Here is a 16,003-nt window from a genome sequence, read left to right as displayed (position 1 = left end):
GACTTATTTTTAATATTCAGTTTGACCTGGGAGGTAGTGAGAAACTGGCTTAGAGACAGTGAAGTTTCAGTTGGACTGTTAGCCACATGGTTCTTTGACCCACACAGATTAGAGGTGCTGGGGAGGACATTCACCCAGACAGCTGCAGGGCAAATCAAATGGCAGATTTTCAAACTCATCCCCCCTGCGTTGCTCCTTTATTAGCTACACCCTCAAACAGTTATACAGGGCAAGAAGCTACCCGACTGGTTGGTCTACAGTAGATACTACTATTACTTGGCATAAGGTAACCAGCACTCCACCTGTAGTCCTAGAGGGTAGCCTTCCATCCATTGTTCTTCTGTTGTCACAATACTCCATCCATGTTGCTGCTTCATTATTATCCATTATTCTTTAATATTCTTTATTAACCTTTATTATTTTGTATTATTCTTTGTTGTGTGATTTGCTGGGTTTTCTATATTGTTGTATTCGTTGTAAGTCTGTGAGGTAACCTACTTGTGCCTTGATCAGATTTTGCATGTGAACTGACACTAAACACATTTTTTTAGCTTTATTAGTTGTGCACCAGACCTAATTACTACACAATGCCTCCACACACTGTATTGGCTCTATATAAATGAACTAGATACATTCACAATCAAGTACACTAAAGAACTATATATCAGTTGTATTTATAGTAAATTCATCCCATTTTAGTTATAGATTTTTCTTGGCATGTAAAATGTCTTGTTTTCAATCAGGCCATGTAAAACGACCTGTTACAGGCAGAAATGTATTAATTACCATTAGGTAGGTTCTCCTGAGACATTCTGCCACATGTCAGGGATAATACAACAACCTCAGTGTGGTTGTGAAGTATTTAGTCACAGATCCAAATTCTGCCTGAGATTGAACCCATTAATCTTTCACTGCACTTTCTGATTTGGTTGTTCTTCAAACCTGTTGATGTCCATCTTATCACCCTCAGTCCTAATGAGCCTGCTCTTTACAGGTGTGACGTGAAACCCAACTGAAAGGTAAAGCTTTTTAGGTATGATCAAATTAAGGAACAAGCCTGTTTACATCTGTGCAGAGTCCAACCACTTCTCTGCACAACCAGTAGCTAAAACTACTACTGTATGGGAAAAAATAATTAGATTCCATCAATAAAAGAGTAGTGTTTGAAAAATAACATGTTGTGATGTTATACACAGTTTTACAGTCCAGTATACAGTATATTTCCAGGATGTAGAGAATTTCCAGGGAATAGAAGTATTTAATAATACTCTATGAAATCATTTGTTTACACTTTATATATGCACTCTATAATTACTGTTTATCATCCTTCTGACTTTCACCGTGAACAGAAAAGGAAGAACTTCATTTTACACAGTGTCAGGGTGAACAGTGTGTAGAGGATGCAGCTGAGAACACCCCCTGTGGGTGCCTGTGTTCTTGGTGGTGTTCTTGGTAGAGCTGTCTCGCAGAGTCCTCTCTCTATCTCTCTATCAGTTGTTACACAGCAGGTACTGTCAGTTTCTGGGGCCTTCTCTGTTTTAACAACACTGACACCTCCTGGAGATATGCTCATACTACAGTTAGTCTTGTTTTTACAATGACTTTAAACAGCAAATGTGTGGCTTCATACCACATTTAACCTGGTCGCATAATCAGTCAGGAGGACATGGGCTGAAATCATCTAGGGCAGTGGGGCAAGGGACCAAGCATTCTGCCTATTACGCAATGTTAAGAGGACACTCCAAAAAAGTTGCATACACAGTGGATTTATGTTTATTACTATATTTAGAAAACAGCAGCTTTTATGCAAATCGCATGATTTCCACCACACCATAGAGACTGGTTTGTGAAAATATTGTGTGGCATTAAACCAGTCCGTGGGTGAAGATCGATGATCTAAAGCACATGTGTTGAACTCCGGGCCTCGAGGACCAGTGTCGCTGCTGGTTTTCCAGCTCTCTCTGCTGATTACCTTGATCAGTCAGTTGTCAGTTGGCTTTTTCAGCTTGTCATTGACTGAACATACCTGGTCAAGGTAATCAGTAGGAGCTGGGGCGGGGAGAGGTGGAAAACCAGCAGGGCAGCGGCCCTCGTTGGCATCACTTTGACACTCCTGATTTAAAAGAAGTCCAACATGACCGGATAGTACTTGGCACTGAAACATTAAGGTAAAACATTAGCAAAAGAACAAAGCAGCTATATATACTTCCACCTCTTGAGGAGTGCAGACGTGTTTTCTCTCTGCTCCCACTCTACTTTGCTTGCAGTGTCCTTGTCCTGTCTCTTCTGAGCACCCTGATCTGCTATTCTGGAATAATTTTTTTATAATTTTTTTTCTATTTTTGAACATGAAGCTAATCAACTGGTCACTCAGCGCACTGGATAAGGTTTTCTCACAAAGAAAAGTATCTCTGGGAGATTCACTCTTCCCCTCTGGGACTCTTGCCTCCGGCTACATGCGAGACGGATAGAATTCCTGGTGCCCCATGTGTCTGGAGCCACTGTCCATCGAGGATGTGGAGGATCTATTCATATTTTGGACTTTGATAACAGGGCTAATCATAATTGGCTTTGGCAGTGCCCTGCTTTATCGGAAATATTGGAAAATCTGCGTCCGGCTCATTGGCATGTCCACTGGCCGTGGTGTTGCAAACGCCCCTGGGGGCCATGGTTACTCGGCTGATGGAATTACATGAGAGGATGGCCCGGATTGATGGTCTGACAAGTAACATCTCAGTAAATAAACCCTCCCCCCACACACACACACCTTACAGTCTCACCGTCTGCTCTCCGACCTTATCTATCTGTCCCAATGTATCTAAGAAAAAATTCCAGCAAGGTTTCCACTTATACTGTGTGCCTCTGTATGTGCGAGTGTTTTTGTTTTGTATTGTTTTGTACTGCAACTTGCTTCCACTGTCGGATTCGGCACCGGTCAAGCTGGCTGCTGATGAAATTTCCCTGCTGTGGGACTAATAAAGGCATTCTACATTCGACATGTAGATCCTGGTAGCTCAATAGGTAGGGTGTTGGACCTTGGAGCAGCTGGCCTGTGGTTCCCATACCTCCCCACTGTGAATATACTTTATAATAATGTTTTTATAATTATTACAGAAAGATTCTTTGTCTTTCATTTGGATATTTTGTAACTGCCCTTCTTTTGTTTTGGGCCACTGTCCTTAAAAACGTCTGCGCACAACCCTGGATCTGGATCTTTCTGAGATCACAAACCTGCCTCAGTGAGCCCTTGTGGGCTGGGAAAATTATGTGTATGCAGAAAAGCATTTCCATGTGAAGAACATGCACCTAACACATTTATTTCTGTGGCCAAACTGTGGCCCCGCAGAGCTGCTATGGAAGCTCAAACTGCTCTGGTAGCCACCGTCTGCTTTCTTACATTATTTCATAGATTCTTTGTTGGTGTAACATAGTTAAAGTGTATGCTGGTTAAATCCAGCTAAAAGGGGCAATTCGCCACCTGCTGGTAAAGTGTTGTATTTAATACCGAATGTATGTACAAGGGATTATGGGTAATCTTCAGAAGCGCGAAGGATTTCCCCAGAGGTAACGTGCCTGTGAATGTGCCCGTGGGCAAAGTGTGTAAAATTTATTAAAAAAATATATATGAAAGTTTTACCAGTACTATGAGGCTGATGGTAGCTGTATGTTAATTGTGTTCACCATGGTTTTGTTAACTTATGAACCATTTTGTCTGTGTTTTGGCTTAAAATGTTGAAGCTTTAAGCTAGCTAGCTAACTCTAGTGGTGCTGTCTCTCCAGACAGAGCGTGTACAAGCAGATTGCCCACAGCACATGATCCTGTTTTGCCTTTTTCCCTTTTCCCTTGTGAAACTACAGGTATGTCATTATTGCTAGATATTATATTTGTTATCTGGCTCAGTTACATGCTTTAATTAGAGCTGTAATTTGTTGTTAAGTGATTCATATTGTATGAAAATATAAGAAGGGTAACGGTCCAGTGTAAGCTACACTGTAGGTATGTTTTATTTCGTATTAATTATTCTTTACTGTTGTAAGGTTAGGATAATTTTTGTTTATTTATTTTTATCTTATTCATAAACACACAGTCCACTATATGATCTCATTATAGACAGTTGTGAACTATGTATGGGTAATCTTGAGAAGCGCGAAGGATTTCCCCAGAGACGGAGCGTGTACAAGCAGATTGCCCACAGCACATGATCCTGTTTTGCCTTTTTCCCTTTTCCCTTGTGAAACTACAGTTGCTGAATAAACCTGCTGTTACCAACATCTAGAGCAGCTCCGAGTGGTCATTCACAAAGAAAAGAAAAGAGACAGACAGAAGACATGACATCAGAGGTCACATTGGCACATCAAACACAGTGAGTCCAGCTACTGGAACTGTTGAAAGTGTGGGAAGATGCCAGGTCTATTTGGAAAAGTGTCAGGAACGGCAGGGAAGATGCATCCAAATGCAGTGAACATAGACAGGACTGGAGTAAAAGCTCTTTTAATAGGGACAGGTCCAAGAACGTCAGGCAAAGTTAGGGTCAGGCAGGCAATGCTCAGAAACCAATAATCCAGAACAACTCCAGCAAAGGTACACAGGGCTAAGACAGAGGAAGGAACAATTGGACAGATATGAGTCAAAAAATCATAAACTTACTGGAGGGAATGCAGGAACACTGAACAACAGAACATGAACAAACAATCTGGCGAGGAGCAAGGTGAGTACTAGTGAATAAATAGTAGAGCTAATGACTAATTGAATGCAGATGGTGAGATCACATGAATGGATGAATAAGCTGTAACTAAACCAAAACAGAACAAAACCGGAAGTAGACAATATAAAACAGGAAATGGCAGAAAAACCATAACCGAAACTACAGATTCATGACAGAAAACAGTATCCCAGAAGCTTGTAAGTAGCATGGAGGAGGGAAGCACAAAGTTCTGTAGAACGTCTTGGTATATGAGTTCTCCATGGAAACGTCACACTGGACCTCAGCAGCTTGGCCTCTGTGCTTTACTCCTCCAGACTCAGAGACCCATGTCACCATAAAATGGTAAAATGTTTAAGTGAGAAGCTCCAGACAATGTCTTTGGTTCAGCTGTGACTTGACACAAGAAGTGCGAGTGTTACTGAAATAAAATTTATTAAATAAATCTGTGTGTGAATAACTGAAGTGGGCAGCATTAACTCTTGGATCAGAGCAGAGCTGAAGCTTAGCTTCTCAAGAGGCCCATGTGAACCCAGTCCAGTTCCATCAGTAGCTTCTCTCCACAAGACCTGAATCAGACACTAAACGCCTGCTGTCTGTTGGTCCTGTGTCTGACTGAACACCTGATCCAGGTGGTCAGCTGTGGGATGAGCAGGGCACATTGAAGCAGAACTAGGATCTTGACTCAGCTTTTGGACATGAATGATCATTTTCCACCACAATGAGACTACACAGGAATAATATATAATTCTGACCTGATTCTTTTACAGAATGTCTTGGCTGCAGGACTCCACTAACCAAATAGTAAGAGATGAACTAGTGTGAAGTGTCTTGTTTCCCTCAACAATCATGTCAGCCTCTGATGTTTTGAACAGTGTGTCTAAATATTAATCCCTCGCCAATGCCTCCCCTCAGCCTGCATCTGATTGAATTTCTAAAGTAAATAGACTCATTTTGTCCAAACAGCCTAAAGGAAAAGCTATAAGTGCTGTACATAATATTTAATGGTACATAGGCTTGTGACTGCATGTTGTGTTCATTTGTTAGTCACAAGGTTGAAAGGTTGTCAGTAAAACAACTCTTTATGTCTAACAGCCCACCGTCTAACACGCTGCATCATTAACTGTGTGAACTCGCTCTGGCAGCATCCAGCAGATTCCTTCCATGATACTTGTTTGGACTTGCTAAAACTCAGCAGTGAAAGTCAGGCTTCCAAATTAAAACCTGTCATTGTTTGATGATATGCTTCAGGCCTTTATCGGTTTGAATAGAATAAACTATGACCTGGGAGGAAAAAATAATAATAAAACCTATGATTGGGACTCAGATCAGACTTGTCAGATGATGAGGACCTGACACCTTCACCTCTAATCTCCTGCTCAGTGTCTCTGTGCATTGAATCGGGTCCCACTTTCCAGTGTCTTGACTGGTTCTTTAAAAACCTGCATAAGTTTAATGACATTCAACTGATTATGAATGGAATCTGTGGGTGATAAAATAATACCAGTGGGCCATTAATTCTACTCAATCTTTACAATTAGCCATAAGCTAACAAGTAGCTTTTCATATTGAATATGACAAAATGAGTAGTTATGATTATGTTGTGTTGGTTTAAGCTAAGGTTTCAGAGGTGACAGCTCTCTAACTGACAACCCCATGGGCCCCTGCAGTGCCCATCCTCCTGCTGAGAGGGCTGAGAGCAGGAGCCAAACTCTACAGGCTCACATGAAAATGTTCTTCAAAGTTAGAAATATTTAAAGTAGCTTACATACGTTGGTAGAAACTGTCAAGGCTGCAAGGTCACTGCACAAGCCCCGACATGAAAAGAATCTGCTGCAAGCTTAACTGTAGTGGATCCTAACCTGCCAGCGGTTAGCTACGCACTCCAGCACAGTGCAGTGATCATGTCTGTAATCATGTGGAACACTGTCCGTCTCTGTGTGTACAGAGCTCTGCTCTGAGACTAGTCAGACGTTCCAACCGTGTGACCGGCGAGTGGACACGAGACACTGTCAGTGTGTAAACTCTATGGCTCCTACATCTATAGTCTACTTGTCTTGTTTCAAAAGGGTCAAGAAGTCAGGAGTCACATCTAGAGCAACCTACGGCAACCTAAAGCAACCCAAGGCAATTAAAAGCAACCTTGTTTCAAAAAGGTGAAAAGGTCAGAAGTCAAATCTAGAGCAAAAACATTGTGTGCAGTACAAAGCTTTACACACACACACACACACACACACACACACACACACACACACACACACACACACACACACACACACACACACCATTGTCTTAGTCCATTGTCTTAGTGTGCAAGCAATAAGTAACTTCTTCTTCTACATGCTTTAAATCTTTACGTGACATCAACTATAATCCAAACAAGACATAAAATAAAGACAGCAGCAGTAAAGTTACAGAAACATGTTTTTCAAAACCTGATGTTAACATTACTGAGCATTTCGAAGGAAGAGGTCTGAACACCTTCATCATCACCATCTGCCTACTGTGTGTGAGCTATGATTGCACATCAGGACATTAATGGATCAACACTCACCTATGATTCAAGCTCTTGACCTACAGGAAGTACTAACACAGTTGCTTTGTCGTGGGCCTTAGAGATTAATGTTGATGTTGCTTCTAAAAAACAAATCACATCATGTGTTCAATGGAAAGTCTGTTTTTATGTCTTTTGAAGACATTGAACCCCAAGCATTGCACAGCAACCTACTGTATGAAAGCATACAGCAAACTACAGCAACCAATGGTAACCCAAATCAACCTAAACCAACCAACCAATGTGTCAACCTACGGTAACCTGTCGACGGCTACCTAAAGCAACCTGGAATGGAAAGAATGGAAATTCTAATGCAACTTACAGCAACCTACAGCAACCTACAGCAGCCTACATGCAAGTCCTACAAATTACACAGCATGTCATGAGAGGTCCAGACTGACGAACTGTACAGAACATTAAATAAGCTGAGAGCTCAGCCAGAACACGACCATCTGCCCACCTAAATGTATAGTATGTGATACCTGAAGCTTTCACTCATGTCACACTTTTTGACTGCATTTGACAGAGGGGTGGATGGAATTTAAAAAACCATACAAACTCAAACGTAGGAAAGCACCTTTATTTGTTTGAGTGACTGAGTAAAAAGACAAACAGCAGCATGAACACTATGTCCCATGTTCTCACATGTGTATGAGAATCATTCAAGCCTGTAATTTCCCCTCTTGGAGAAAAACTACAAAAGTGGGGAGTGAGTGAACATGAAGATTCCCAGCGGTAGGTGAACGAGCCATGTCCCACTCTTCAGACTAATGAGAGAGAATGAAGCCACAGCCAGAATAAAGCAGCTACAGCGCCTCACATTCTGACACAGGCAGCAGGACGACAGGGGCCTGGAGGGGCCATTGCTGACAGGCAGCTCCCACAATGCACTGGGTCACGCACACTGCAACCCTTTGATCTGACGTCATCCCCCTGTTGTTATCAGGATCATCTGCTCTATCAAAGCCTCAGTCCTTAACCAGAGGAGGATCGGCTCACCTGGCTGTGAACACATTTAGTGCAGTGGTGGTCATCCAACATTAGGACTCGAGCTCAGGAACCACAAAGACTCAAACACAGAGTCTGATACTGTACTGAAGCATCCGTGTGAGTGCTGATCTGGTGCTAGCGGACCTACCAACAAACTGTCCTGCAACTCCAGGGTCAAAAAGCACTATTGACATTTAGCCTCCTGTCATGTGGCTCAAGTGCTTTGTTGTCACAAGCTGCGAAGCTCTTTGGTTAATATGTTAACTATTGTAAAAAACGCTTGCTAATGAATGAGGCTAATCTTAACAGCTGGTCCAAATATGCAAAATCACAGACGTGTAATTGAAGCAGCACATGACACATTGGAAGTTGATGTGCTATTAGAAGTGAGGACTGGCAGCTTGTACATGCCTGCACATACAGTACATGCATGCACACGCTCGCACACACAGATGCACCACCCTGTCTGCAGAGCCAGTGTCTGCGGGACACCAACCAGCAACAAGCAACTCTTTGAATGAACTGTGACAAGGTGTTGTTCTTCCCCCTCCTCCCTCTCCCTCGCTCTTCTCTCTTCCGGGAACACTAATAGGCTCCATGCAGAGTAATGTGACCAATTGAATCATTTTCGCCCCGGAGCTGGAAGCTGCACATCGGACGAGCAGAGAGCGCCGTGTTCAGTCCTGGCACCCACCCCAAGAAAACCTATCTGGGGGTGACGCTCTATCACTTTCTGCTTGGGACTCCTCTGGGATTTACACCTTGTCCATACCAGGGACTGGTGGCACTTCTATCTATCTGCTTTGGCCCCTTTTACCCACTTGGCCAGACCTCAGACCAGCTTCTAGGTGAGAAGGCCAGAGGGCCCCTGTTTGGACTCCAGCTCCAGGTAAGTACAGAACTGAGCCACTGATACCAGGACAATAAGTGACTGATAACTGTGAACTGATCAGCATGTTCACATGTTGACGTGGGTTTTACCAGTGTTAATGCTGCAGTGACTGAAGTGGACTTGGACAGTGACTGAGGCTCAGACCACAAGGGCATGTGAAAGTCAGGACAGTTGAAATCACCCTAGCAAGGCGATGATCAAACGTGGCTTCTTCTGTTTCACACGAATTCATGGCGTGATCAAGTGATCGAGCACATAAAATACATAAAACACTCCTTGGAGCAGGCCACAAAGCCACCAGGCTGCTGGATGTGTGTTAGGGTAGATACGAGCACAGTGTGGGGAAAATGGCTGATGAGACTGGCTATATTACACTCCGTCCTCAGGGGCTTCATGCTCCTCACAGCTGTCACGCTGCACAAAGTGCTTTTTGTTTGCGTGGTTGTATGTCAGGCAGCGCGTCCTGGACGCATTCTTTTAATTCCTATGACAATAAAGAAATGAGATGTAAAGTCAAGAAACATGCTCAAAGTGGACAAGGCAGTTTGCCTTCACACACAACTGTTGTCTTGATCAATGGCTGCATGTTGTGTAACTGTTGCCCACGGACGACTTAGGCGGTTAGTGTATTGAACAGCTTGCGTCATCATTGGACTTACAAATATAAGAGTTGACTTGAAGCAGCCGTTAAAATAGTTGGAAGAGTAAACTATAATATGATTCTGTTTGAGCAACAGGAGATTTATTTAATCTCATTCAAACAGTTTGAGTGAATGTATTGTTCAACATATAAAACTCCGATATTACCTCAGTGTTAAAATACTGAACAAAGAAGCTGTACGATTCTATATACACAGACAGTATAAACCACAGTCTGTCTGCAGCAGAGGACCCTTTTTTTCTCACAGGCTCAGTCTTGACTTCACCATCAGACCTGAAAAGAAAGTATTCCAGGAATAAAACCTCATCAGTGTGTTTGTGTCTGTGTGCATTGAAATGTGTTCACACTCGTTCACAACAACTGACGTCGAGCTACCACATTAGGTACCACGTAATATTAGTATGATAGCTGTCGGGGGGAGACATGCATGCGCACAGCTGTCTCACACACACACACACACACACACACACACACACACACACACACACACACACACACACACACACACACACACACACACACACACACACTGAACTGAGGATATTGGTGTTGTACACTAGTGAACTAATCTAAGAGAATTGGCCCTTTGAGCCAGGCACCAGATGCTTGTTCACCAATCAACACAGAAGCTCTAAACCAAGAATGAGTTTCAGTGAAATCAGAGGCCGGCGCCTCCCATTCACTAAAGACACACCGCAGCAGCTTCACAGACGTTGGTAGGGCCAAACTGGCTACATATGTTTTGTCTCAAGTCACAGTTCAGGTAGACCTGAGTCTCAGCAGCACAGAGCTGCCGCGCGGCGCTTACCCTCCTGCTTCCTGCTGTACTCAGGTTGCTGCTGACCGCTTGTGAACTGACTGAAGAAGTTTTGTATTTTTCACTGATTAAAAACCATGAAATTCTTATTATTGTTATTATAAGCCTCTCCTATAGCGCTTCATTTAAACCTGCCATTCCTACACCCTGCGTCTGTGTGAAGGGTTCACAGCTAAAGCATCAAAAGCAGCCACATGTGCACAATGTATGCTTGTGTAAAGTGGTGGAAAATATATGTTGTAATTGTTGAAGAGGAGCAGAGAGCCATGCAGTGCAATAAGTTTAAAGCTCCCCACAGATGTAAGACACATTCCTACTCTGCATGTCGCTGTGTTCCTCAGACAGATTCCCAGCTGGGACCTGCTCTAATCTCCTGGCAACAATATTGACATAGAAATAGAAACTCTGGAGAGGACAAGACTCTAGCTGTCTGCCTGTCCGACCGGCCTGCACATACATCTGGTCCCACAATGGTTCTGCTTTAAGATGTAAGCAGACCAGCAGAAGCAAACCTTTCACTGCGTTAGTGTATTAATCTTAGTACCAGTTTGGGAGTAATGTTGTAAATTGATGATAGAGATACATTGGGTCCATGTCTTTGAACTCGCTCAGCATCCTTTTGTGTCTGTCATCCTTCATTTCAGGATCACACCTTGCTCCAACCCTGCTGAGATCCAGCTGCAGTCATGACAACCAAATCTAGCAGCAGTGTTCTGGGTGGGAAGGCAGCTTCCTCTCCCCTCTTGTCCTCTCCGCCACGCCAACGTCTCGTCACCAAGGACGGACACTGTGCGCTGCGCCCCCAACTGTGTCCCTCGGGCTTGTGGCACAGTACATCGAGCAGAACCTGGAGGCTGGCTGTGCAGGATCTGTGGGGGCTGGTGGTGGGTCTGCGCTGGAGATGGGTGCTGCTGGCCTTCTGTGCCTCCTTCCTCACTCACTGGCTGCTGTTTGCCTGTCTGTGGTACTTACTGGCTCACCTCAATGGCGATTTGGCAGTGCAGGACCATGACGCTCCCCCACAGGGCCACGTGGTCTGTGTGAAGCATATCACCAGCTTCACGGCCGCCTTCTCCTTCTCTCTGGAGACTCAGCTAACCATTGGCTATGGCACCATGTTTCCCAGTGGGGACTGTCCCAGTGCCATAGCTTTACTGGCTGTGCAGATGCTGCTGGGACTCATGCTGGAAGCATTTATCACAGGTACGATTGGTCTTTGCACACACGCACACATCAGTGCTTCATCACAGACATTAAAACCTGCTGAATGGGTCTGTTTCCTACCTGCTTTTACACACTGACACAGTAGATGTTGTAAACATCCTATGGGTAGTTTACTTCATGTGACCACATGTGGCCAAACCGCTCATAGTTGTTATATATATATAACATATATATAACATACTATATATATATATATAGATGCTGAGCTAAGAGGTTCAGCACTGGGGAGGAGTTGATTGCTTCTGGGTGACCTCTGCTGGACATTCCTTGGTATTACACTACACCCGTGGGTAGGTGACTATCACCTACACCAGAGCTGATGCTTTGCTTCTTTACCTTTTCTGTAACTTAACAAACAGAAACACAGTCATCTCATAAAAATCCATGGCTTAGTGTCGTAGTCTGCCTCTGCATGTGGGCTGTCTGTATACGTGGCCATGTGACAGGCTGGGACCAGAAGGCTGCACAAAACCAAAATGAGGGTTAAACGATTTTCCATATATCCTCATGAACTTCGCTTGACTTTAAAGCCCAGTCTTGTTACCAAAAGAGATGTATTCTGTTGCCTATGTTATGATTAAACTGCTCCTGGATTAATTTAGCCCACACTGAATCCAGTTATTATAGACACATCCTGTGAACTTCTACTAAATATTAGGGTTTTCTACCAATCTGTTGCTTCGTTTTAGTTAGTCTATATTAAATTAATTTAGGATTGTTTATGTTTGTCACTGGATTGTTATTTCTACATGTTAATTATAATTACCAAGCTGTTTTTTTCTGCAGATTGCTGCTCTTCTTATTGTGGTTTGATGAATAACCCTACAATTTTTTATTGCAGTTAAGTTTAATAGAGACTGATGATAACCACTATAACTATAACAAAAATAAAGAAAGCCCAGCATAAAGACCATGTCCCACCATGATGAGGTACAGCAAGTTGTGCTGTACCTCATCATGGTGGGACCTACAGCTGCCACCATGGTGTTGATTCATGTATATAGGCCAGTAACTGGGAGAGACCTGGGGAGGGTAAGGTTACAACCAGCCTGAGTGAGTCCAGCAGAACCCATCACCAGGCCCAGAGGTGGTCTCCAGATCCCTAGGTGAATGTGTGTGTACAATGTAATGAATGCTGAGGCAGCTTTTGGAATCAACTGATTCTTGGAGGTAGTGTTGTCAAAGACATAAATTTCTCATAATTGATTTATAAGTCAGTTAAAAGGGTGAAACCTCCAATTAGCTCCTGGGCGGCAGCAGTGCAGCAGGTGATGGCTCTGCTTCTCAGGGAGTCTCTCTGCCTGGGTTCCTCATTTGATGTAGGTGCGATATGACGAAGGCGTCCTGCCTCCACTCCAGCGTGTAACAAGGTTAAGTGGCTATCTATGTTACTGTGTTTTGACATTGTTGTGTCTGTCCTTTTAGGTGCGTTTGTAGCCAAGATCGCACGTCCCCAGAAGCGAGCGGGAGCCATTGAGTTTAGCCCCCAAGCCGTGGTGGGCCAGCACCAGGGACAGACGTGCCTCATGCTACGAGCCACCAACCTCCTGCACCGGCCTTTGGTGGATGTTAAGCTGAGTGCCGTCCTCTACGAAGAGCACGAAGGCCAAGCCCTGCACCAGACCTCTCTGGACTTTCGCCTGGACAGTCTGGGCCAGGAGCCCTGTCCGTTCTTCATCTTCCCACTCACCTTTTTCCATCCCTTGGACCGCCGGAGCCCCCTGTTCCCCGCACTGTGTGAGGGCACCTCCAACCACTTCGAGGTGGTGGTGTTCCTGTCGGCCCTGCAGGAGGGAACTGGCGACTCCTGTCAGAAGAGGACCTCTTACCTGCGCCAGGAAATCCAGTTTGAGCGTCGGTTTGTGCCGGCCTTGGGCCTGGACGCCCAGGGGAGGTACATGGTGAACAGCCAGCACTTTGACACAGCCCACTCCAAGGAGCCGTTGAACAAGGACTGTGTGGTGCAGATCAACGGAGATGGCAGCGATAGGATGGAGTAAGATGGGGGAGAATCAGAGAAATACGGGGCAGGGAAGGGGCCAGGTAGTTTGTCAGAAGCTGCTTGATTTGAGTAGTTGACTCTGCATTTAACACTTGAAAATACATTTAATTCCCCACTGGCTTCCTACTAACTCATGCTCCCACCTTATCGCTTTGAATGCGTAACCAACCACCCTTTCCCAGAACTTACTGTAACTGTTAACTATTGGGCTCGTTTTTGTGTGTGGCCATCAAGGTCTATTGATGATTTTAACCCATAGCAACATATTCACTAACTCGCAGCTACGTCATTAAAACTCACCTCAGTGGGGAGAAAAGCGCAGGATGACTCACAAAAGGCCTCCTTCACATTTGACAGCACTGCACCTTCAAGACAGGAGCTGCTCTGACGGATTAGTGGGTGGTTGGGGGGTTACTGTGAAAGGGCAGGTCATGAGCAGTGCTCTGTTAAATACTTCATAAGGAGCTGCATTAAACAGAGCTGAAACATAAGCAGGCGTTTTTAGTGTAAAGCTATTCTTTTCTCTGATTCACGCATCTTGAATCTTCTCAATATTTTCTCAATACAAGCAGGTCCAGTAGCAAATGTATGTGAATGTGAAACTTAAAGATTAATGAGGCCTTTACTAATGTGTAAAGTGGGATTTACTTCTGTTGCACAACTTCAGTAGTTCTGGATTGTGTGTATTATGAGAGTAGACTCACCAACGCCTTCCTGAGCCTTGGCCACATGTTCCCTAAGGACGTGATGCAGACCAAAACCAGGGAACCAGAGGAAATATTTACACTAATGAAGTTGAGACTAATTAAAAATGAAGGACCATGCTGCTCTTATTTGTGTCTAAGACCATTGGGATGTGCGTCAGCTCGTCCTCCTGTCCCAGTATGTAAATGTAGACAAACGTCATCTTCAACTCAAAGCCTCAGTGTGTGTATATATGTTTCTATATTCACACAAGATGTTTTATCTATGATTAAATGAAGAAGTTCCTTTTTTAAATGTCCACAGACAGGCCAATGACTAAACTAATGCTGGAATCTGCACATGCCTTATGTTATGTCCCAGTAGGTTTTACTGTGTCATGCTGGTTTGGACATGGACAGTTTGATGAACAGAGTGGAATATACAGAGTCAGCATTCACATGTTTTGACCCATCACTGCTGCAGCATATCAGGCCTGAGGCCTGACAATGAGCTGAGGGAAGATGGCTGCATCCAAATGTCTTCCAAAAAATCACATTCCTGAAATGCTCACCTCACGTTGGTATAAACCACGATCAGTAACCACCAGTGAAATGCTTTATGATTAGTGATCGGTAGGTAGGGGGTGTTTTTCAAATCTGACCTAAAGTCCACATAACGTCGTCTGACAACCTCATCGGGTTGCTATACAAAGTAAATACAAATACAGTTCAGTATTAGAAATGTGCCATTAGTAAACAGGTTGTTTGTGCACTGTGACAGGAGGTGATAAAGAAGTGTGAGGAGGAACAGAACAAAAGTTGATCTGTCCTGTACTTTGACCATCAGGCCTTTAGACATTTGGAAGCAACTAGTTCCAATGTAACAAGGCTGCACATGTTGGCTCATCACCAAGGTAATGCCCCAGTCTGGGCCAGTCCTTCATCCTAAACCCAGCTCTAGGGGTAGGCCTGGAGGTGCACAGGGCAGTAAAGGTTACTGATCATCTTTGTGGCACAGCAGCAGAGCTGATCACAATAATCCCTACATAACCAGGTGGCTACGACTCCACTGTCATGATGAGCTCCGGTGGATGTTCCCCAGTGGAACAAGGCCATCAGATGACTCCATAGTGACTGATGTCGACAGCTCATTGATTTATAGATTAGTGCCTTTATTTTGAAAAGAAGAATCATTGTCTAAATCATTATAAAAAGCAAAAATTAACTTACTATGTTGAGTATGTGAAATGATAAATTTCTCTAGATTTAGCAGAGTCAGGAAGAAATGTAGTAAAGGTGCATCTGAATTATTGTCCCGTTAAAGGCTGTCAATATGAAGAGAATCACTGTCTTATCTATGTGGTTTAAGCAAAAAATCATGTAACGAGATGTTCCACTAAATGTGATTGTGAAGGATGTATCTCCCATGCTTCAGTGCCTTTGTACAGTGTACATTAAATAAATATTTTCTAAACAA

At 43.8% G+C, this 16,003-nt stretch overlaps 1 protein-coding gene across 4 annotated transcripts; it reads left to right on the top strand.

Moving 5' to 3' along the window:
- Positions 1-266: 266 nt before the first annotated feature.
- kcnj13 (potassium inwardly rectifying channel subfamily J member 13) lies at positions 267-16,003 on the top strand. Of its 4 annotated transcripts, none has more exons than XM_055514148.1 (4): positions 267-3,564; positions 4,245-4,364; positions 11,262-11,820; positions 13,267-16,003. In XM_055514148.1, the coding sequence occupies exons 3-4, from the start codon at positions 11,304-11,306 to the stop codon at positions 13,839-13,841; spliced, it is 1,092 nt and encodes a 363-aa protein (XP_055370123.1). In that variant the 5' UTR covers positions 267-3,564; positions 4,245-4,364; positions 11,262-11,303; the 3' UTR covers positions 13,842-16,003. The 4 variants fall into 4 exon arrangements, with proteins under 4 accessions (XP_055370123.1, XP_055370121.1, XP_055370122.1 ...); XM_055514147.1 differs by lacking the exons at positions 267-3,564; positions 4,245-4,364 and adding exons at positions 8,736-9,136; positions 10,959-11,105; XM_055514146.1 differs by lacking the exon at positions 267-3,564 and having other exon boundaries at positions 3,599-4,364.

The sequence above is a fragment of the Betta splendens genome, chromosome 13 (assembly GCF_900634795.4).
Source record: "Betta splendens chromosome 13, fBetSpl5.4, whole genome shotgun sequence".
In the NCBI taxonomy this organism is placed as follows: Eukaryota; Metazoa; Chordata; class Actinopteri; order Anabantiformes; family Osphronemidae; genus Betta; species Betta splendens.
This window is presented reverse-complemented; position numbering and strand designations above follow the sequence as displayed.